This window comes from Erpetoichthys calabaricus, chromosome 14, assembly GCF_900747795.2.
Source record: "Erpetoichthys calabaricus chromosome 14, fErpCal1.3, whole genome shotgun sequence".
In the NCBI taxonomy this organism is placed as follows: domain Eukaryota; kingdom Metazoa; phylum Chordata; class Cladistia; order Polypteriformes; family Polypteridae; genus Erpetoichthys; species Erpetoichthys calabaricus.
The window spans coordinates 47,879,639-47,905,114 of record NC_041407.2 but is presented as its reverse complement, the minus strand read 5'-3'; the positions used below and the strand labels follow the sequence as shown (position 1 = coordinate 47,905,114).

The 25,476-nt window shown below is 39.6% G+C and overlaps 1 protein-coding gene across 1 annotated transcript in view; it reads left to right on the top strand.

The window, feature by feature from the left end:
- col16a1 (collagen, type XVI, alpha 1) overlaps positions 1-25,476 on the top strand; it is a 346,728-nt gene that overhangs the window by 49,899 nt on the left and 271,353 nt on the right. Inside the window, exon 3 of the mRNA XM_051936205.1 lies at positions 9,469-9,543. Within this exon, the coding sequence (XP_051792165.1) occupies positions 9,469-9,543 (75 nt within the window). The remainder of the gene's footprint in view (positions 1-9,468; positions 9,544-25,476) is intronic.

Genomic DNA, 25,476 nt, shown 5'->3' with positions numbered 1-25,476 from the left:
AAGTTGGCTGCTTTGCGCACACACTTTCTTTGGTATTGCATGCTGCTCTGAAAATTCCTACAATTGCGCTCTTGCTCAGCTGGTTAAACTACGTTGCAAACTTTTCCACTGTATCAGTATGGCTAGCCATGTGATTAAAGAGAAGCAATGTTTATTGGATTTGCCAACACACAAACTTGGGCTTGATATGGTCCCTTGATGGAGTAGTGTATTGGAAATGTTAGAAAGGATTTTGGAACAACAGCCAGCCATCTCAGCAGCAAGGTTGCTCCCGGTGTAACTAGTATTCAGCACTCTTGTCTGCAATACACCCACTACAGTTGCCCAGTCATTTTTAATTTAGTGACATGAGAGATGTGGAAATGCTTTGCATAAGATCTTCTTAGACCCTAGGTACTATAGCTTCACTCATTTGCTTTCTGGTTGGTACAGCATGCGTCAGTTACAAAACCTGTATCACTTACTAGAAGCCCACATTTTCAGCAGCAGTGTAGGGTCTTTTATCTTTATACTTAAGACTACTATAAATTCTGCTATTTTTTGGGGACTAGGCAAATTAATTGGAAGCTTGGAGCTAAACCCGCTTCCAATGCAGATTGTTTAGGCTCTTCTTGTTTGGATATCGGCTGACATTACATTTATGGGTGATGTCGTGAAAAATTATTTCTCAGATTTGTTGTGTTACAACAATACTTAACTTCTGAGTTACATAGCTTACGTATGGATTTGCTTTTATCCAGTTGTTCTTTACGAACATACTGTTTGAATCCGTAGTAAGTCCACACATTTGATTAGAGTGTAGGGACTAATTTCAGTTGAGGAGGACACATAATTTTAAGTGAGGTAGTAAAATGCTTTTTCCATAGAAAGCCTTAACTGCTGTATTACCGACATTTACTGGATAGGACACTAAAAATGAAGATGAGCAAAAATCTACATATATTAATTGCGTAGGATAGAGGTTCATGAGAACGATTTTGAGACTTTAAGAATTAATATTGAATCACTTAAACGAACAATAACAAAACGAACAATAACTATTAATTGGAAAATCTATATTTTTACGCAAGGCTAGTCTAGATGTAGTTATAGTATTGTGCCTTTTGTAATATAATCACATTTAAAATCATTCTTTAAAACAGATTAGGTTTTTTGTATTATATAGCAAATCTGCGATGAACCATCCAATCTGCTATATTCACTTTGTCACAAAGATATATATATAATAATAATAATAATAATTCATTCAATTTATATAGCGCTGTTCTCAGTACTCAAAGCGCTATCCACACAGGGAGGAACCGAACCCACAATCTTCCACAGTCTCCTTACTGCAAAGCAGCAGCACTACCACTGCGCCACCTGTATATATATATATACAGTAATCCCTCTTCGATCGCGAGTGTTGCGTTCCAGAACCCCCCGCGAAAGGTGAAAATCCGCGAAGTACAAACCATATGTTTATATGGTTATTTTTATATTGTCATGCTTGGGTCACAGATTTGCACAGAAACAGAGGAGGTTGTAGAGAGACAGGAACGTTATTCAAACACTGCAAACAAACATTTGTCTCTTTTTCAAAAGTTTAAACTGTGCTCCATAACAAGACAGAGATGACAGTTCCGTCTCACAATTAAAAGAATGCAAACATATCTTCCTCTTCAAAGGAGGGCGCGTCAGGAGCAGAGAATGTCAGAGAGAGATAAAAGCAAACAATCAGAAATCAATAGGGCTGTTTGGGCTTTTAAGTATGCGAAGCACCACCGGACAACGCAGCTGCCAGGAAGGGAGCAATGTAAAGGTAGCCTTTCAGCATTTTTTTAGAGGAGCGTCCGTATCGTCTAGTGGTGCAAACAGCCCCCCTGCTCACATCCCCTCCGTCAGGAGCAGAGAATGTCAGAGAGAGTGAGAGAGAGAGACAGAGAAAAACAAACAATTAAAAATCAATACGTGCCGTTCGAGCTTTTAAGTATGCAAAGCACCATGCAGGAAGCATATCGCTTGACAAACCAGCTGCAAGAAAGGGAGCAACATGAAGATAATCTTTCAGCATTTTTAGATGAGCATCCGTATTTTCTAGGGGTACGAACAGCCCCCCTGCTCACACCCCCTCCGTCAGGAGCAGAGAATGTCAGAGCAAAAGAGAGAGAGAGAGAAAGGCAAACAATCAAAAATCAATACATGCTGTTTGATCTTTTAAGCATGCGAAGCACCATGCAGGAAGCATATCGCTTGACAAAGCAGCCACATTTCAGCCCAGCAAGGAAAAGAGCAATGTGAAGGTAATCTTTCAGCGTTTTTTGAGGAGCGGCCGTATCTTCTAGGGGTGCGAACAGCCCCCGTGCTCACAATATATTTGAGGAGTTTTATTTAATAGGTAATACGCGCTCTGGTTGGGTAGCTTCTCAGCCATCTGCCAATAGCGTCCCTTGTATGAAATCAACTGGGCAAACCAACTGAGGAAGCATGTACCAGAAATTAAAAGACCCATTGTCCGCAGAAATCTGCGAACCAGCAAAAAATCCGCGATATATATTTAAATATGCTTACATATAAAATAGAGTGAAGCTGCGAAAGTCGAAGCGCGATATAGCGAGGGATTACTGTATATACAGTGGAACCTCGCGTCACAACCCGATTTGGTCGTGACCTGAAGTAATTTCTCCCATGGGATTATATGTAAATACAATTAATCCATTCCAGACTGTACGAACTGTATGTAAATATTTTTTTTTAAGATTTTTAAGCACAAATATAGTTAATTACACCATAGAATGCACAGTATAGTAGTAAACTAAATGTAAAAACAATGAATAACCCTGAGAAAACCTTGAACAACAGAAAAAACTAACATTGCAAGAGTTCGCGCTATAGCACTACGAACCGCTCACTAAAAACACTTTTTTAATGAGTTTTAAGCACAGGGAAAAAAATGAACATTTGAAAAATCCATAATTTAATAAACAACCAGGAAAAGTAACATTGCAACAATGCACGCTACGAACTGATCGCAGAAGTGAGTAAACAGAAGTGAAGTGGAGGTTAAAATCCAATAGAAAAAAGTCTTCATTAAATGCAACGAGGTTAAAACAATGCTCGAATCAGTCTCTTTAAAAATAAGCCCGGTGCATTCTTTAACTGCCTTCTCTCTCTCTCTCTCTCGCTCGCACTCTCTCTCTCTCGCTCACTCACGCTCTCTCTCTCTCTCTCTTGCTCGCTCGCTCGCGCTCTCTCTCTCTCTTGCTCGCTCGCTCGCGCTCTCTCTCTCTCTTGCTCGCTCGCGCTCTCTCTCTCTCTTGCTCGCTCGCTAGCGCTCTCTTTCTCTTGCTTGCGCTCTCTCTCTCGCTCGCTCGCTGCACAGGGAATGCACAGGGAGAGACTGAACACATGCAGAAATCATTGGCATGTACGAACCGGAAGGGAAACTGGCTTGTTCGTCACCTGAGTGTGTGGTCGTGAATAGATGCAAAAGTTTTGCGAACTTTTTGGTTGTAACCCGATTTGTATGGGGTCTGAGATGTTTGTGACCCGAGATTCCACTGTATATATTACACTCTCCAGAACATGGTCCAGACCATGTTTCCTGAGCTCTGGATGCATGACCTACATAACAAAATGCAACATGTCCCCTCAGAAGTTTACTGATCGTAAACAATAAAATGTAAATCAAAGGCTTTATTAACCGCTTGTGAAGAGATACACAAATTTACTTGATAACATATTATTTTATTTTTCAAATAAGACTTATTCTAATAAATGATTGCTCTATTTCTAACCTGGAAACAGGAGGTGATACTCTCTCTGATCTGAAAAACGTTCGTTGCCTCAAAACACCACTGATCTGAATTTAAACGCATGGGTTTTCTCAGTTCTCATCCTTAATATTCTGCATTTTTTCTCACAACCTAAATTTGTACTGGTTAAGCTCAATAGCAGCAAGAAAACAATTCAGAAAAGAATCTATTTACAAGCTTTGGAATTCTTTAATTTTTGGGCTTGGACGATAGCTGTGGTTAGTCAGAGGATGAATTTTAATATTGATTTGAAATTGAGGACTTTAATTGTGGATTAGATTATTTTGTAAAATTCTTTAGGGATTCTAATATGTTTTGATCATTTCAGCAAGGCTTTGTATAGTAACTTTGAAATCAGATAGTTTTACTATTTCAGGGGGTGCCATCATCAAGCATACCCTTTGTTTTTTGGGGAGGGTGGATGTTTTTAATAATTTTGGTATTTTGAAAGCAGTGAATCATAATATAATTACAGTTTTTCTCATACTAAGAAGTGTTTAATATTTTTGTAATAGTTCTTCAAAGTATATTTTTATTCTTTAAGATATTTTTATTTCACACACACATGTGTTGCAAATTGGTAATATGGATGTGAAGATGGGCTGTTAGATTCATAAAACATTTAGTGTACTGCAAACACAATATAACATCAGTTGTTCAGTGTTAAATTTTTGGTATTTTGTCTCAAGATCACTTATTAGGAAAATTGTTAAATATTTATTCTTTTTTCATTTTTACAGTTTCTATTTAACTATTAAATCAATTAACCATTTAATGACCACCTCAAAAAAATCACATATCCACTACTTTAGGAGTGCCCCATAGACTTTTCTCAGCAGAAAAAAGGGAAATCCAAACCATTTCACTGTGCATTCATTAACACAGAGTCGTTATATAAAGGCTTATGAAATTTAAAGGCTGCTGCTTTTAGGAAAACATTGAAATGTCATTGGTTAATAATCTACAGGTCCTCATGTCAACGGGTGTCTGACGCATGGCAGGAGTTTGAGTGACATATTTTAAAATGTATGTGACGACACGCTAAGCTGCTTCATCACTTTTGATTTAGGACTTTTGTTTTTTCAATCCTGGTAGTTAAGCGAGCATTGTCTGTCATGAGTATTTTACTTGCTTCATTGAGCAGATGGGATGGTTCTGTCGTGCATGAAAAACATGCACCATTGTAAGGAAAAGAAGAATATGATGGACTGTCTAATTTTATATTCCACAGCTGTATCTCTAATGCTGTGTTAGGACTGTAGTTATTATAGAAAGACTGAATCAATGATCATTTAAAAAGTCAAAGTTTTAAGAACTATACATATCACTGAACATAACAAATATCTGTTCTCTGTAAAAATTTCATTGTTAATTTTTGTTTTGCATTTTTGAAGTGACTGCTAGCAGAGCATGTTATATTATAATATGGTGGAGAAGAATGAAAGAAATAATACTCTTTACGGCTAGGTCTGTCATTGTGGACTGCTACATGAAGGTGAAGCTATAATATACATGTGTGGATGTCAGCAATGGAGAATGCAACAACTTTTCTTTCACCTGTAGTTTGGATTTTTCTTGATTAATAATAATACAAAGGCACATAAATGGGTCATTTGCCACAGTTAATTCTGCCTCTGTCAGCTAGTGAAGCCAGGAGACAATTTAGAGTGAATGTGGTGGTAGCCAGAAATTATTTCTTTTGCTTTGGATCCCACTGAGTCACTTACGAAAGACTGTAAAAAAAAAAAAAAAAAAAAAAACAGCAATTGGGATAATTGAAGAATTTAGCATTTATTTTTAAAATAGTGACAAAATTCTTATCAATATTATTTATGCTACCCTTTTGCAAACAGGTTTACAATTCTATTCATCCATTTTCTAACCTGCTTACTCAATTAAAAGTCACAGGGAGGCTGAAATCTATCTAGATATCAACAAGGACAAGGCAAAAACAAACCATAATGTAAATTAAACACCTTCTGGATGAACCCAGAACTAGTGTATCTGCTGGAAAACCGATATAGACAAGGGAGACATAGACAGTACTTTTCTGTAGCAAACCCCATCTCAATTTGCTTTACCCATGCAGACTGGTGATACACTAATTTACATGTATTTCTTATGATTGTAGCACAGGCAAGTTAAATAACTTTCCAAAGGCTTCACAATGAGTGTGGAATTGTCTGTTTTTGAACACATGCATGTGCCAAAAATTAAGAACACAAACATATCCTGATACCTAGGCAATGTTAGTTTAATGTTTTGGATTTGGCTATGTTTTAAAATGTTACACATTGCAGTTCAATTTGTATTCCACATTATTACTCATGTTTTATTAAATCATGTTAAGAATTAAATTAATTTGTGCTGATGATAGCTTTTCCAAAACATAATCTCTGTCACCATTTTTAAGACTTTTGATCCAGGGCTGGTCCCCACCCTGTGTGCAGTGCCACAAGGATAGGTACTGGCTCCCACTATGACCTTGATCTCAACAAGCAGATTAGAAAACTTATGTATTAATGAATATTAAATATATAAATTCAAACATTTTACAATTTTTTTTTATCTTTTATATGTTTTTAGTCTAATTCCACTGCCTCATTTCAGAGGATTTTCTTTAAGAACATTAAAACAATTTTGATGAGAACAGGTCATTTATCCCAGCAAAACTTGCCAGGCAGTTCATCTAATTTCATCCAATTTCTGTAGAATAACATCAAGTATTGTATGTAAGTATGGAAAACCCCCAAAGTAATAATGTGTACCATACTATTAAGTAAATTATTCCATGTGGCTGTGTTTGTCTTTGTTTCTTAACTTTTTTTTTTTGTTCTAACACAATCTTGCCCTCCTTGGTGTTGCTTTCGAGATCCATTATTGATGATCGTCAGATTGGAATGTCCCCTTTAGCTGATGATTGTCAGAGTTTCATCAGCCTACGACGATCCACGCAACTATATACAACCCATTGAAATTAAATGCAACTCTGATATTTACTTTTAAACAAACTCTTTAAAACCATTTTTGTATCAACATGCTTTTAAATTCTGGTTTGTCAAAGAACCGCTCCATTAAGTTTGTAAATTTTGCTATGGAGTTTTATATTTACATCATTAGCTGCTTAAAAATGTTACTGAAGAGTAATTTTTAATATATGAGTTAACTTCATTCAAGTTTCAAATATCAGAAACTTGTGGTGCTTTAATTTTTCAAATCTATTTATCTTCTTTTTATGTTTGTCCCAACTCTGAAGCTTTCTGTATATAATCAAACCTGTCAGTCTTATAGTAATCCTTTACTTCAGAACTCCTGTTAAACAGCCTTTGTTTTGCTATTTCTAAGGTTTCTTATATGACTGATCAGACTTTGTTATTGCTTATGCCTGTGTACAAATCAGAATTAGAAAATTACCTGGGTTGTCATTACCTGTACTTAATAACTTTATAACTGTGAGACAGTATTACATTGTTCAATGTACCATTTAATAACGTGTGTTTTTACTTATGGGCTATACTAATGAACATTAGTTTGCCTTCAAAAGCCAAATGAATGACACAAATTCAGTGTTTGCAGATTAGTATTAGTAAAATTAGTGTGCTGTTTAGCTTGTTCTATTAATTGTGTGCTATGGTGATTACGCATCTCTGCTAAGACAATGCATGTTGTATTAATAGGGAGATGTCTATTCTTTGAAGCATTAAAACATCCATCCATCCATCCATTTTCCAACCTGCTATATCCTAACTACAGGGTCACGGTGGTCTGCTGGAGCCAATCCCAGCCAACACAGGGCGCAAGGCAGGAACAAATCCTGGGCAGGGCACCAGCCAACCACAGGGCGCACGCACACACACACACACCAAGCACACACTAGGGATAATTTAGAATCGCCAATGCACCTAACCTGCATGTCTTTGGACTGTGAGAGGAAACCGGAGCACCTGGAGGAAACCCACGCAGACACGGGGAGAACATGCAAACTCCACACAGAGAGGACCTGGGAAGCGAACCCGGGTCTCCTAACTGTGAGGCAGCAGCACTACCCACTGCGCCACCATGCCGCCCAAGCATTAAAACACTAAAAAAAATTTATTTTGGTATTAACAAGTGGAGCAACTCATGTCGCTGCCATCATAGACAAGCCAAATAGCCACTTTATTCGAATTTGCCTTGGTGTTTACTTGCTTCAACTGTTGTTGGTGCAGCCAATCCTCCCACATCCAGCAGTCCTATATGCGTAACTATATGTGTGTTAGGGCCTCTCTGTCACCCTAGGCCTAAACTGTACATGCTGGTTAGAAAATTAATGGATGCTTGGACTGAAGGATATTTGTAGAAGTGCTCATTAAAATAAGAGAATGAATACAAAGCCTCTGTTCATTTATCAGGACTGTGTCGGACACTATTTCAAAGATTAATCTTGTTATCTTTTTATCTCCTTTTACATATGTGTGACAATACAAGTTAAACAATTATACCTCATTTGATCAGTAACGATATTTTAATGTCATAAAATGCACAAGCACAATGCACAATTTTTGCACAAATTCAATAATGGGGTGAAAGTGGCAGTAACACGAGCCGGTATGTGTGTTTTTTTTTTTTTAATTATATGTATGATTCCTGCACTTGCATGCTAAAATTCTTCCTCACAAACAGAAACATATTTCTAGACATGATCTTTCTTTTCAACATGTGTTGCTGTGGTACTATAGCATCACCATTGTAAGCCATATTCTGTCTCTAGTTTTTACTCATGATTTTATTGTGTATTATTGTGCCTTGTGAAGGAATTGCAGACATGCATGAGTACAGTACCAACTTTCATCCCTAATACACCTGTTCTTGTTATGTGGTGTGTGATCTTTTTCATACAGCAATTACTTCCATCAATTTACCCATGAAACATCCATGCTAAGATTACTGGCCTATACTTACTAGGATCAGACTTTTTTATGTAATGAGACTTTTGCTAACTTCCAGTTTGTAGGGATTTCTTCATTGTGCAGTGATGTAAAACAGATGCAACAAACTTTCGTATAAGTAGTCAGTAAATGTTGTCTGCCTTTTTTAAACTACAAAGGCATTATGTCTCTGTATATGTAATTTCCAAATCATTGAGTATCTCTTTAATACTCCTTCTATCTGCTGTGTCTTCAAATGTGAAAACATCAAAAAAATGCAAATTTAGAGCATTTTGTATTTCTGTATGTATTAGCTCATCCTTACCATTCCTAATACAATATTAATTTTTCTTGATTGTCAATTTACTACTAAAGTACTCAAAGTCCATTTTGGATCCTCATTCAGATTTTCTGTATTTCTCCCCAGCTACCTTTTAGTGGTCCTGCAATTGCTTTTAACCTTTGCTTTACTGAGCCCAAAAAAAGTGCTGACATTATGGTGCTTTTTAGAGCTTCAAAGTATAGTATATATCGGTGATGGTTTCTTATATGTAGTGTTCCATCAAGTCAAAAACTGATTTTAATCAAAAATTAAAATTAATGAAAAGTGTCAGCTCCTGAATTAAGCTTTTTAATTTAGAAAGTGGAAAGCCAAAACTAAAAAGCAGCAGCTTAGGTTTCACACTTGACATTTGAATTACAGCTGTAGTAAGAGAACATTGAAATGGAAACATTTTATGTCTAATAAAATGTCTTTTGTTTTACAGACATCTTGTGTCCCACTCTACAAATAGAAGAATGGAAATTTCCAAATGTAGGCATTGATCATCAAAATATTAGCGGTAAGTCATTCTTAAGTTTCTGGAAGTTTGGCATTAGAACATTCATCCCAGCAAAGCACGTCAGTCTTATCCACACAATTCTTCTAAAATTACATCAAGTCTAGTTTTGAAAGTCCTTAAAGTCCTACTGTCTTCCATTTGTCTATAGGTCTCTGTGTAAATAAAAATTTCTAATATTTGTGCAAAATTTACCCATAACAATTTTCCAACTGTGTCGCCATGTTTTTGTTGAACTAATTTTAAAATAAAAGTCTCGGTCCACTGTGCTAATTACTTTAATAATTTTAAACATTTGAATTTTGTCTCCTCTTAAACTCAAAAGGCTCAATTAGTTTAATCTTTCCTCATAATTCATAATTCATACCTTGAATCCTTGGAATCCTCTTTTGACTTGGAATCAACCTAATCGTTTTTCTCTGGACTATTTCCAGTGCTGCTATGCCCTTTTTGTATCCTGGAAACCAAAACTGTACACAGTACTCCAGCTGAGACCTCGCCAGTGCATTATAAAGCTTGAACAAGACCTCCTTGGACTTGTACTCTACATATTGTGCTGTATAATCTAATATTCTGTTAGCCTTCTTAATGGCTTCTGAACATTGTCTTGCAGTTGATAGTGTTGAGTCCCTATGACTCCAAAATCCTTCTCATAAGATGTAATTAAGGCCCCCTATTGTGTATGTAATACTTTATATTTACTTACATTAAATTTCATTTGGTACAAATCTGCCAAAGTCTGTATGCAGTCCAAGTCCCTCTGTAATGATTCAAAAGATTCGAAATTATTACCTAGGTTGGTATAATCTGCAAATATTTATATTCCTATCCAAATCATTTACTGTATGTATATATTAAAAATAGCAGTGACCCCTGTGGAACACCACTCTTAATGTCAGCCAATTCTGATTGGGTTCCTCGCACCTTACACCTCTTCTTCCAGTGTCTGAGCCAATTTTGCACCCATCTACAAACAACACCCTGAACTCCCACATCTTTTTTTGTTTTATGCCCAACCTCTTATGTGGCACCTTATCAAATGCTTACTGGAAGTTAAGATAAATCATATCATATGCTTCAGTTTGATCATATTCTTTTGTTGCTTCCTCATAGAATTACAGCATGTTGATAAAGAATTACCTCCCTCTTCTTATCCCATGCTGACTGTTCAGTAAAACTCCTGTTCTTACCATGTGTTGCTCAATCTTTTCCTTAATAATTTCTTCCATTAATTTACCTGTGATGCAGGTTAAGCTTATTGGCCTGTAGTTGCTTGGATCTGTCTGGTCACCCTTTTTACATAATGGAATTATTTTTTGCTATTTTTCAGTCCTTTGGAATTTCCCCAGTGCACACTGACTTCCTAAAAATGTATCAAGGGTTTATATACGTACTCGATAACCTGCTTGAGTTTAGAGCATCTTCTATTTCACTCTCTGTATTTTATAATTCTCCTTTACTATTCCTGATGTACTTCACCTCCTCCTTGAATGTTCTTTTACTACAGAAATACTGAAAGAATCTATTTGGGTCTTCTTTCGCCTTACCTGCTATACTCTTCTCTAAGTGCCTTTTAGCCTCCCTTATATCCTTCTTAATGGTTGCCCTAATTTTCTCATGCACCCTTATGACTCACATTGGAGTTATTAATCTTATAAACCTTATACAGCTGTTTTTAACTCACTGCAGATTTTTTTTTTAAATTTTCTGATAATTCCAAATTTAGGTATGTACCTGTCCTGCATTATATGTAAAACATTTTTATACCTGTTCCACTGCTCCTTGACTGTCTCCACACTTAATGGCTTCTCCTCCTTACGCTTTCCTGCATCTGCTCAAAATTTTCCCTAACAAGCTAAAACCTAACAGTTTTAGTTTTTAAATCCACATTCTTACAAAACACTGAGAAATTTATTGTATTATGGTCACTTTACCCTATGGGATCATTGTCCAATTGAAGAAGACTTGCATTTAAAGTCCTCCCACCTCCTTTTCTGTTTTGTCTATCCTTCCTAAAAATATTTTTCCCTCTATGTTATACTCATCCCCACCTTATTTAGCCAGATTTCTGTTGTTTCTGTAATATCATAATTGTGCTCCGCTGTGATGATGTGGGTTCTCTTCACGCTCCCAACGTCCTTATGGGAGCCCTGAACCCAACACCGTCAGTAATGTCACCGAGATGAGCTGACAAATAGGGACAAATCTCACATGAAGCCAGGGGATATATTCAAAAAGTGCTAAAGTACTTTTATTTAAACAATTATCAAAACAAAAAGTGCAGTGTTCAAAGTTCCGATAAATATTCCATAAAACCTGTGTCTAGTGGGGATAAAAACAGTCATCCATAAATAAATCCTTTAAAATCCGAGGTTAAATGCAGTAGAAGTTAAAAAGCAGTCTCTCTCTCTCTCTCGTTATTCTCTGACCCACCTCTGTCACCCTCTCCCTGGCTCACCCATTGCTCCCTCAGCCGGCGGAGACCCAAAAGCCACGAGCTCCTTCTGCCAACCTCCGTCTTGGCCTCCTTTCGGATGTCACTGCCAGACTGTCGAGGTCAGCACTCTTCCCTTCACCCATCGCGCACCCGTAGTCACTCCTCGGATCCCTCGGGAGGACACCTGCCTTGCTCACCCCACTCACTCGTACATTAGTGGGGTGAACTAGCCCCCAGAGCGCATCAGCCAAACGCTCCTTCGTGGGGCCCCAGCTCATGGTGTCTCCACTTTCCAGGTGGCCAGATGTTTTCCGTCCTTTAACCTCATGCTTTCTCTTTTCCTTGATACTTTCATTTCTCCTCTTCTCTGGTGTCAATCCGTATATATACACACACATATCCCCGTGCGCGTCTCCGTGGGCGCAGCGCCTTAATCACACACAGCAGGAAGCCAATGAGGCAATCATGAACGATCGCACCCACACGTGCAGGTGCGACTCGCTCCAATTACCTCACTAACTCCCTGCAGTCGTGCGATCGTGCCAACGGAGAACGGCACAGCTATATGAATTTTAAAAACCCGGCCCGCTATACCACATCCGCTACAAACAACTGCAACTCATTTGTTTTATTTTTAATACTTCTGTCATTAAAACAAGCTATTTTTCATTGTTACTCATTTTACTCTTAGCATTTAAATTTTGGGTTAGAATTTACATTATTATGCATTTTTATTTTTACACTATTGTTTGTTCTTCACATACAGTTCTAAACCTGGCATGTATTAAACTCCCAGGCCCACCTCCCCTCCCCATACCCTAGTTTAAGTAACCCTCGATGAACTTACTCATATGTCTCCCCAATACATAGGTGCCCCTAGTAAACATGTAACCTGTTGTGGGGGAACAGGTAATAATAATAATAATACATTATATTTATTCGTAGGCGCCTTTCTAAACACTCAAGGACACCGAACAATAGATAAAACACACATTGTAAACAAAACTAAAATACAAAAAATTAAATTAGACAAAGCAATTGTAATCAAAGAGAAAAAGCAGTCTTAAACAAATGAGTTTTAAGTTTAGATTTGAAAAGTGATAATGATTTTATATTTCTAAGCTCAGATGGTAGTGAGTTCCAGAGCTGGGGAGCAGAGCAACTGAATGCTCTGCTTCCCATGGTGGTAAGACAGACAAAGGGGACAGTCAAGTGGATGGAGTAAGAGGATCTAAGGGTGCGGGAGGGAATGGCATCACGAAGGAGGTCGGACAGATATGGAGGGGCAAGGTTATGGATAGCCTTAAAAGTTAACAGAAGAATTTTGAATTGAATGCGGAACTTAACTGGAAGCCAGTGAAGCTACTGTAGAACGGGAGTGATATGGTAAATAGAGGGGGTTCTAGTAATGATGTGGGCAGCTGAATTCTGGACCAGTTGAAGCTTATAAAGAGATTTGCGCGAAAGACCAAAGAAAAGGGAATTACACTATCCAGATGAGAAGTGACAAGGCTATGAACAAGGATAGCAGTGGTGTGGGGAGTGAGGGAGGGGTGAATACGATTAATGTTACGCAGGTGGAAATATGCAGACCGGGAGATGTTATTGATGAGGGACTGAAAAGATAAAGTACTGTCAAGGATGACACCCAGACTCTTAACCTGTGGGGAAGGGGAGAGAGAGGAATTATCAATAACAAAGGAAAAATAATCAGTTTTGGATAACGTTGATTTTGTACCAATGAGGAGAACCTCAGTTTTGTCACTATTTAATTTAAGAAAATTTGAAGAAAACCAGGATTTGATTTCTGCTATTCAATCAATAAATGAGGAGAGTGGAAAGGAAAAAGTATGTTTGCTAGTGAGATAGAGCTGGATTGAGTGCGGCCTGAGAGGTAGGATCTGAACCAATCTAGTGGTGTGTGGGTAATGCCAATTGAAGATAATCTATTAAGAAGAGTAGTGTGACAAATAGTGTCAAAGGCTGCATTCAGATCAAGAAGGATGAGAATAGTGATTAAACCAGAATCAGCTGCCATAATGAGATTGTTAGTAATTTTGATAAGTGCTGTTTCCATCCCATTGTGCCATAAACCTATACCATTCTACTCTATACCAAGATCTGAGCCATGTGTTAAGCCTTCTAATCTCCTCATTCTTACCTTGACTGGCACATGGCACAGATAGAACTTCGGAGAAGACTACTTTGTCAGTTCTGCTCCTCAGCCTGGCACCTAACTCTTTAAATTTGGATTACAAAACTGACAGACTACCCTTATTTATGTCAGTTGTTCCAACATGGACAATGACAACTGGACAATTCACCTCCGATCTGAGTAAGACCCTATGAACCCTAACAGGGAGGTCTACTACCTGTGCCCCCGGAAGGCAACCCACCACGTGAGACTCTCTTTCACTGGAGCAAACCTGAGGTTCAATCCGCTAATGATTGAGTCCCCAGCTCTCATTAACTCAGTGTCTTTTTGTGAACTGGTTTTGAGCCCATTGGAGCTCCTTGTGCCTGCTTGCCACCTCAGAATCTTCTGAGACACTGTCAGGGTCTGCAAGGACATGAAAACAGTTTGAAAGTTACAGTTCTGGGGTTCATGCCCCTGGGTTGTGTGCAACCTTTACCTTGCGTTTTATGACTGTGATCCACCTACAGTATCTCTACCTGTCTGGTCTGAAGTCTCCTCCCACATCACCCTAGTAGTGTACGCTATCTTTCTAAAGTACACCTGGGCCAATTCTCTCCTACTCTGCAGGCCAGTCAACTCCTCCCTCCAGTTCAGTGACCATGGGCTCGAGGTCCTGGGTCAGCGGGAAACCCCAGCAGATGTTGCCCTCATGGAACACTGACTCTTCTAAGCCATCCTCTAAAAAGTCCAACATCAAACAGGATTTTCATTACACTGGCCTCATTACTAAAATTTGACTTGGGATTGCTAAAACTCCTCAACTTTTTGTTAATTACAATTAAATGATTTAACTTAAATGGTAAAACAAAAAAAATAAGGCAAAAAGTTAGATTAAGGTACTGCTAGTTATTTTACATCGCTTGACCACATAAGCTTCTATAGTACTCTTCTGCCTGCTGTTTGTCTTTCTATGACATTAGCTTTACTTTTCTCTGTCTGTTCCCCTTGACTTTGTGCCCCTCTTTTTGCTTACTTAAGATGTAACTGTACTCCTTCGTATTAGTGAACCCTTATGTTGTCGTCCTCTCAGCTGATGTGCTTTGCTGAATGCTAAAAACTGTTCAGTCTAGAAAAACTTTCTTACTGAATATCCACTGTTCGTTAATTCTTACTTTCTTGTCTGCTCCTACAATTGCTTTTGCCTGATCCGTACCTTAACGGTAGTTGCCTTCCTATGTACCACGGAGAACCGTTTGGAAGTCAGCTGCTGCCTATTTTTCCCACTAAGGAATCATTGTTTCTGTTACTTATAACTATTTGTTGATTACTGCCTTGCCTTGCCGATGCTAATTTCAATACAAACAACAAGAACAAGTACAAGTAACAAGTAACTTTTCCAAACGCACCCCCAAACGCTCAGTAGAACATCACTGCTGATTGTTATTACTGTTTAATGAAGGGATTGGCACTCACTTTGTCTATGTTTTTTTTTTCATTTTATGTACTGTCTTTTTCAGTGTGGTGGCAACATTAGAACTGTAATGTTGTAGTGCTGAATGGAGAGAGTTTTCATTATTATCTGAATATTTTAAATTTCTACTTAAATAATTATTTAGGGTTTATGCACCTGTTGTATATGACTTTGTATACTATTTGCAATTTATTGGAGACAATAGCCTGAAAATACATTTGTAAACCACTCTGTTCTTTACAGAAAATTTTGTTATTAAGGAAAGAGATGGGCTGCTATTGTGACTGATTTGAAGGAAGGGTGTAATATAATTATAAATATAATATTTGCTGGTTCATTTCAGAGCAGAGCAGCTTTGCCTTTGTTAAAGTGTTATTAGAGTTCCATGTGCTACTGCGTGAGTCAGGTCACTGTAAAAAAATCGCAAATTTTTGCTTTGACATATCAGTAAATCAAAACAGATTGTAAAAACCAAGAAATCACCAGAAGGAATAGGAACACTTGCATCGCTGAAGAATGCGTACTGTTTTGGTATATTGAAATCAGGTGCTTCCACACAGCTGTTCCTAAGTTAATTAAACAATTAGTATTCTTGATAATGTTATGCACAAAATGTTGGAATGTGCTTAATACCTAAAATTACGATTGATGTCACATCCCAAAGATGTATGTGTTAGATTAAATGGCAACTCTAAATTGGCAAAATGTTTATGAGTGCACTTAGTGCTGCCAGGATAGGCTCCAATCCCCGTGACCCTGACCTAGATTAACAGGTTAGAAAATTAATGGGTGGATGTTTGAAAGATGAGGCCTCAGTAACTTTGTGGGTGACCTCATTTGGCAGGAGTTTCATTTAAGGCTAAATAGTTGACAAACTCTAAATCAAGAATTGTTTACCTTGAACTCTACAGAGAATAGTTGTACTACAGCTCACCAACAGTTAATTACAACTGGCACTGCATATTTACGGATATATAAGTCCACAGGGCACAGACTTGAACTATCAAGCATTGAAGAAAATTCCCATTACAAAATTAACTGGGTATGTGTAGAGCATTCAAAGAGATGGATATACTGTAGGTGTTGTGTTTCTGGCTAGAGATCTAAACAGACAATGCCAAACAAGGGAGAGAAGCTGTTTAAACCCTTGCCCAAGAACAAACTATTGCTTTTGCGTATGAATTTATTTAAAATTTGAGAACAGGGAAACTTAAAACCTTGGTTAAATGTAAATACTTGGGTCAGAAATGAAATCCTTTCTTACAAAAACCACTAAACTGGACACACACACTTGTATAAAAGTGGCTAAATACTGCACAAACCCCCTTCACCCAAGGCATTAACTCTGGATGCAGCCATCCAGCCGATGAAAGAGAGCCAAAAAGCATGGGACATGGATGTCACTTGCTGGTACCCATGTAATCTTCACAAATCTCCAAGCTTAAAATGAGAAATGTTAAAGGAGACATGCATGTGAAAATGAGCTGTCAAAACTAGATGGTAGATGACAGGACCAATTTGTCTGACAGTGGAATAAGTATCAATGTACAGTAACCCAAGTTTATGGGGTGGCCATCTTGGGAAGGTGCCTCAATAGCAAGCTACCACTTTTTGCCTCACTCTGAATTTAGTATTGTGTTTCCTTCTCTTATCTGCATAGCATTTGGCAGAGTCCCTAGCCTTCATCAATTGCTCCTGAGCATTAGTCCAGCTATTACAAGTCTTTCAACTTGTGCAATAATTCAGAAAGAGTAGGTACCTCAGAATCAGTGGAACTACAGTGGAAACCATACTGTCACTCAAATTTTCAGAGATAATATTGTGATATTATGAGAAACAGAAACAATCTCTGGACAGGGCATCAGCTCATCGCAAGGTGAACACAAGTATATACATTCACTAGTGTCATTTTATCCATCACCAAATCCCCAGACCTTCATGTCTATGGAAGGAAACTCCAGGCAGGGAACACCAGGGACATGACTTCCTGTGAGGCAGCAGCGCTACTGCTGTGCCACTGTGCTGCTCCCACATGTGTAATTATTAACAGTATTCATTATTTAAATAAAGTTACCAACTTATCTGTAAAATGTAACATACATACTTTAATGCATTTCATCATGAAAGTGATATCAAGTATAAATCTAAGTATTCTAAATGTACAGAGAGCCAGAATATCATATATTTAATGTGTTGTGTGTGGCGATTGCTACTTGCTGCTGCTGTCAGTTCAGGACGAAGCCCCAGAAGCACATAGCGATTAACAACTGGGTCGGTTTTAAGATGACGTTTACGACAGTCTACTTCAATGATAAAATAAACTACAAGGTTAAAGTGGACATTTTGAGATTAATGCCAGGCTGTCTTCGTGTGGCGGGGCCAGTAGCGGCAGTCTCGGTTGCAGTGCAATGCAATCTGGTTTGTACCACTTGTCAATGGAAGTGACGGTCTTCCCAGGTGAACATTGGCATACGGTCATCAGTACAAACCTGTTCAGCACCACAATTAGCTGGGGATTGATCAGATGGGGCCCAATCAGCTAATGCCGGTACCTCACTTTCATTTTTGATATCAATCTCCAGATCACTTGCATCAAAATCAGAGTTCAACAAATCTAATTCAGCGATATTATGCAAAATGTCGTCCATGGAGTATTTTGCTTTGTGCATTTGCTTTGATCTCTCATCTTCACTACTCATGCGGACGCTGGGAACCTCAGTCAAACTAACAAAGCTAAATTTCCTTCTAGCAAAGAGAGTTGAACTAAAATGTAACAGTGGGTTTTATCACCATTTGCAGCTGATTGCCACCTCCTCCTGTTGACAAAAGTAGAAATCCGCCCTGAAAGAATTAATGTAATATGACATAAAAAAGGGCATACAAACAAATAGCATCTAGAATTGTTAACCTAAGTTAGAGTATATGTGAAATTTTGCTTATTACTAATTTGAATATTGAAACCTTATTTTTGACTAATTTGACAGCCCTAGTAATTATGGGACATCTTTACCAACTGAACCATCATTAAGGCAAACTGCATTAATATGGACCTTGCTTCAAGCTAAGCTATATACATAAATAATAAAACTGCAACTTGCATATATAATGCTATTTGTGGTATAGCCCTACGGAAGCGTATTATGGCCATGGTGAAGAAAAAGAATACGGACACAGTGAAGAAAAAAGACTATATGTCGAGAATAAAGTCGACATTTCCACTTTATTCTCATAGTTTATTTTGTCATTAAAGTAGAATGTCCTAAACTAAACTTCATCCTAAAATCAATGTTTAATATACTAGATTTTCTCAAACCCCGTCATAAGTTAATGTAGCACATTAAATGCTTTGTGTTAAGTGTTCCCCGACCCAGTTGTTAATCGCTGTACACGCTTCTTAAACTGACTTCCTCTGCACTAAGAGGAGGTGCCGGTAGCGATCTCCGCACAGCATACATTCACTTCATGATACTCCTGCTTTCTGAAAATGTAGAATGCAAAGATAAATTTTCATAATGAAATACATTAAAGCAGGTATTAGGCATGCACGGTTGTGCTGCTCCCTCTCAGTAAGGGGTTCCCAGGTGAACGTTCAGTGTAGAGAACTTTATGGCAGGTGTGACAAAAAAAACTGGATGTATGAATGGGTATCGCACAGGTTTAGCTTAAATATTATGTAAATATTGGGTTTGTGATCTGGTGGTTGGAGACTCGAACACAGAATTCAATGCATGTTCATCTGAGCGGGCTTTCTTTATTGCATGCGTGCTATCTCTGTCTGATGTACCAAACCTACAGTTCCTATCTTTCCTTTTTCTTTCTCCATATAACCATTCGCTACACGATATACGTCTTTGTGAAATTAAACGTAGTTATAAACTTAGACCACGGAGTGTTCAGAACTTTAAAAAAATCTTCATTGTACATGTTTAATTATGACCATCCATTCAGGGTTGCGCCCATCCCAGTAAGCATTGTGTGCGAGGCAGGAGCAAATCCTGAACGTGGCGCCAGCACATCGCTGGGTGAATATGAGCAATACATACACTAGCAGGGTCAATATAGCGTAACAAAACCCCACATCCTACATGACTTTGAAAGGAAACTGAAGCATGCCGAGTAAACCCACCAGAAAAACTTGCAAATTCAAAGCGGGGAACACCCGGGACCCCATTGCTGCGAGGCAGCAGTGCAACCTCCACGCCACCGTGCCCCCACATAGTTAATACATGCTTTAATGCATTTCATCATGAAAATTATATCAAGTATTTATCTTAGCATTCTAAATGTTCAGAGAGCAGGAATATCATGAAACTAATGTATTCAGTGTGCTGCCTGCACCTCCTCTTAGTGCAAGAGGAAGTCAGTTTAAGAAGCACGTAGCAATTAACATGGCTCCGGGAACACTTAACACAAAGCATTTAATGTGCTACATAACTTATGATGGGGTTTGAGAAAATCTAGTAAATTGAATATTCATTTTAAGATGAAGTTTAGTTTACGATGCTCTACTTTGATAACAAATTACGACAATAAAGTCAACATGTCGACTTTAATCTCGACAAATGGCGAGAATAAAGTAGAAATGTCGAGAGTAAAGTCAACATGTTGACTTTATTCTTGTCATAAGCGTCGAGATTGAAGTGGAAATGTCGAGAATAAAGTCAACATGTCATCACACTATTACACAGTACCCAAGTACATTACACAGTATTGAAAAAAATAAAACAAGTACAACTTGGCTTGCAGTATTATCCAGTAGTATAGAAACAGTATTCACACATTTGAACATAATGGTCCACATCCGACCTTATAAATCCAAAGTATCTCCAGACAACAGACATGACTTCTTATTCCGGCAAAAGTTCTTCTGTGTCATCATGTTCTACTTTATTGTCTGCTACAGCTTCAGTTTCGGAATGTTCTCTGTCCATTTTCACCGTGCAATACCTCCACTACCACATGTACTCCGTTGCACGCCTGTTTAGTGGTGTAGCAGTGAAAAAGGTCCCCCTTAAACAGTTTACCGCAGCGTCACGTTCCGAACGTTGTTTAGGCAATTTAAACCGGTGTTGTGGTCTAAGAAAAATCCTAACAAAAATTAAAATGGTTTTCTGCATGAACCAGTATACCACCAAGCACTATGTTCAACATTCCTTGCATTTCCTGTCATCCTGCACTTACATAGATCTTTGTAGACACGGAACACACATGAAATGCACGTGTTCCAAATAACGATATATTTTTTAGCCTATAGAGCTCTACGTACCTGACTTCCTGATAAACACGGCTTGAGTTGGGAGAGGTTTTTGCACTTTCTGTGGCGGTGGGAGGATGGGATTATAGGCTGCTTGCTGCTTGGGATTATCGACACATTTACAAGACAAAAGACGCTGACGGAGAGGTGCAAGTGGATTTAATGTGGGCCAGGTTTACGAGTTTTTTCGTAAGCTTTGGTAATTCTCGTATTAAAGGACATGGTTGAGGGTTCCTATCCTTCCACAGCTTTAACAAGTTTACATGATAGATTTTCTTGGCTGGTCAACAATTTGGTTGTTTAACCAAATAATCAACAAGAACTTTCCTTTCCAAAATTTTATATGGTCCCTGCCAGTGTGCTAATGATTTGAAATTAGATGTAGCGACCAAAATTATGCCATAAGGCCTGCTTAGAATGGGTCTAGTCTATTGCATAACTGTGTAAGATACTCGAAAAAATTAGTGGATGGGAGTGCCTGAAACTCCCATTTTCCCTTTACTATATCCAAATGACTGCAGGGTTGTGTTACGTATAATAGCTCAAACAATGAGAACCCTTTTGAAGGCTTGAGGGTCTTCTCGATATGCAAAAATAATAATTAGGAAGAGCCGATTCCAGCTTCTTCTGTCCTCATTGACTACTTTACGTAGCCTTTTTTTGACAGTTTGAGGATTATATACTAAGGTTTTCAGATGCTCAATTTTAAACAATTTGGCAACCTCTTTAAACATATCTGAGGTGAAATGTGTACACTGGAACGTAAGAACTTTTTTTCGGAGGTCGACTTGCAAAAAGACACCTACAATGCAAAGCAAAGGAATGCAAAGGAATAGCCTTGGTATATTGTATTGTAGCGGATGCCACATGTGCTTTATTCCAGGGGCAGTTTGCTGCCTCTTTGGGTGCATTTCAGGAAAGAAGAATACTGTAAATACACCTTTAAGGGGGAGGTCATAACTCGGTCAGGGCGGTTAAAAACCGGAAAAGAAGGGGAGAAAGAGAGACATCTTGTGGTGGAGCAAAGAGAAGAGACGAGGTAGCGCCAAGAAAAAATATCTGCTGGAACAAGTTCTTTTTTTTGAAGACTCAGCGACACAAGGGAAACGCGTCTCTGAAGACGGACCTTTTTTTTTTCTTCCTTTGATTTCGCTGGAATACTTGGACTGGTAGGATTGAACTTTTTTGTTACCGGCTCGACGGCCGGCGTATTCCCATATGGTTTCTCTTTGCCCTGCACAATAAGGACAGTAATTCCGTTTGGTTGAACTGGTTTCTATGATTTATGAACATTGCGCATTTAAACCAGAAAGGAGGTGGGTTTGATTGTTATGTATTTGTTTGTTTGTTTTTTTTCATGTAAGATAATATATGTGTTATTCTTTTGCTTCTTCTTTGTGTTGTAATATGATTTGTTGTTAATGCTAAACTGGGACTGGTGGTGGGGAAATCAATAAAAGGACGAGCGTTGGTCACGTTGCCCAATAGATTTTATATATTGAACTGCTTTACATTAGCAGTTTGCTAATCGTGCTTATCCCGGGGTTTAGTTGTTTCTCCCAGGGCAGCGGTACAGATTAGTGGTGGCCCGTACGGGGAACTGACTAGGATACATCCGCTATCTCCTTTCACGCATTTTTTCACCACCATAGTTCAGATGTCTTCTGTAGGTTTGGCGCAGGAGGCTACCGACCCGAGCGAGGGGCCGGAGATAGGGGTTGAGCTGGGCGAACATGTTACAATCAGGGCGTACGAAGGGGTTGATGAAGCAACCAGCCTATTGGATTCGCTATACATCTCTACTCCTAAGGTGCAAAGAGATGAAAACCTCCTGCCGTCGTTGTGGGGCGAGATGCAAGAGCAGATAGAAGAGATGCACGATCAGATCAAGGAATTGGCGGAAGGGGCCGCTGCGAGCGAAGAGGCTCTGCATGAATCATTGGAAGGCGCTATAGAAGCGATGCGCGAATATGTGCAAGGTCAAGTGCGGCAGTTAGAACAACGATTGATTGCTTGTTTCCAGAGAAGGGATCAGCAATGGGAAGTCGAGCTGCAGGACGTGGTAAGGAGGAGCATGGACGCTTATTGTAAGAAATCACGGCAGTTTAACTCAATGGGAGGTACAACTTCCAGGGTCTCCCTTACTGCTGCACCTGCTGCGGCGCTACGCTTAGAATTCCCTAAATTAGAGACCTCTTGTACATCAGCAGAGGTTCTCAGATTTTTGGAACAGGCGGATCCGTTTCTAGAACTCCATCCTTTAACTGATGTGGAGCTGATGGGCTTTGTAAACACCTCACTGAGTGGACCAGTGCGGTCATGGTGGCAGGCAGAAAAGACAAGCATAGCCGACTGGTCTTCCTTCCGTTCCGCATTTTTAGAAGCATTCTTGCCGGCGGATTATCAGGCTAAGGTGGAAGAGCAGCTAATGAACACCCGACAGGAGCCTATGCAGCCCATCAGAGACTTTGCCTACGAATATCGTGCGCTGTGTTTGAGATGGAATCCCAGTATGTCAGAAGAGGACATCGTGAGGCGGGTCCTAGGTGCTTGTAACCCACGGCTAGCTGTTGCTTTACGGGGTATTGTGGGCTCAGTACAATCTCTGGTGAAAATCGGTACCTTAATAGAAAAAGACTGGGCTGCCATGAGGGGACATAAACAAAAAAATAAGGACCCCTCAGGCAGTAATTTGCCCAGTGGACGGGGTCAACGATCTGCTGGAGCTGAGCTCACCACTGTGCGGACCCAGTTACCTTTGTTGGTTGTACCCGTGACTGTGAGGGACATCACTGGGGATGAGGTAGTAGACACTGGAAGCACGCTTACCTTAATGAAGCGCAGTTTATGGGAAAAGATTAAAAAACCCCACGAGCTGCCCAAGGCGAGTGGTACAATGAAGTTCTTCTTGGCGGACGGGAGGGCATATGGTGATAGTGGAAAAATCCTGATGCGGTTTGCATTGCACAGTGTTTCCTGGGAGGTGGACGTGTATGTCTTAGAGGATGATTACTTGACCATGCCACTGCTTCTGGGGTTGGACTCTATTATTGCAGCAGGTATGAATTTACGGCCAAGGTCCGGAGATTACACGCTACCCGGAGGAAAGGCGTTCAGGTTCGAAGAAAGATCTTGGGAAGAGCTGCGGTGGCCAAATCTTTTTTATTATCTGGCGCAATCCGTTGCAGAGCTGAGTCCAATAGAAACTAGCATAAGCACTCAGCCCTGGGAGGTGCGGCCTTTATTGAGAAGATGGCCTACGGTTTGGACTGATAAACTGGGGCGCACGGCAGTAGTTACTCATCATGTATATACTGTGGATGAGGTCCCTGTCCGACTTAGGGCTTACAGGGTGTCACCAATGAAGAGGAGGCTCATTAATGAATGGGTTGACCACATGTTGGAGGACGGTATTCTTGAACCTTCATCTTCAGCTTGGGCAGCTCCTGTAGTATTGGTCCGGAAAGCGAATGGCACTTTTCGATTCTGTGTTGATTACAGGGGACTGAATGCTAAAACTCATCATGACGCCTATCCCATTCCTTTGGTGCATGAAATATTGGAATCATTGGGGGGTGCAGGTGTTTTTAGCACTCTGGATCTTCAGTCTGGATATTGGCAAGTGTGTATGGGGGAAGACAGCATAGAAAAGACCGCTGTGATCACTCCCGAAGGATTGTTTCATTTTCGGGTAATGCCCTTTGGGCTTAAAAACGCTGGAGCTTCCTTTCAGAGATTGATGGAGCAAGTGCTGAGGGGGTTGATTGGGAAGACCTGTTATGTGTATATCGACGATATCATTGTCTTCTCTCCTTCATTGGAACAACATCTTTTGGACCTTGATGACATCTTTTACCGACTCAAACGGGCTCAGCTGACCCTGACCATGAAGAAGTGCCTCTTCTTACAGTCCCACCTCACTTTCCTGGGGCATGTGGTATCAGCCGAAGGCGTCAAAGTGGACCCGGACAAGATCAATGCCATTGTGGATTACCCTCCTCCTGTCAACATCAAGGCAGTGCAGCGATTTCTGGGGATGGTAGGCTGGTTCCATAAATTCATTCCTAAATTAGCTGACATCGCCGCCCCTTTACATCAGTTGACCAGAAAGGGAGTACCGTGGGAATGGACACCGGAATGCGAAGGTGCTTTTAAAAACCTCAAACAGGCACTTTTGGTACCACCCGTCCTGTCACAGCCTGATCCATGCCTTACCTTTCAGGTGCAAACAGATGCCAGTGACTTAGGGCTTGGGGCTGTCCTCACTCAGACTAAGGATGGAGAAGAACGGGTGATTGCATATGCTTCCCGCTCCCTACGTGGCCCAGAGCTAAATTATTCAGCCTCCGAAAAAGAATGTCTGGCAGTAGTTTGGGCTGTGGAGAAGTGGTGACATTTTCTTGAAGGGGTTCTGTTTGAAGTATATACTGACCACCGTGCCCTGGTATGGGCTTTTAATTGCCCCAAGACCTCATCCAGATTGACCCGGTAGGTTTTGCGGCTTCAACAGTTTACTTTTAGAGTGTTTTACCAGAAGGGATGTGGAAATGTGGTACCAGATCCACTTTCCCGGGTTCTGGAACCACCAATAACTTCAGCTGTGGCTCTCGTATCGACGCAATGGATGGACCTACCTC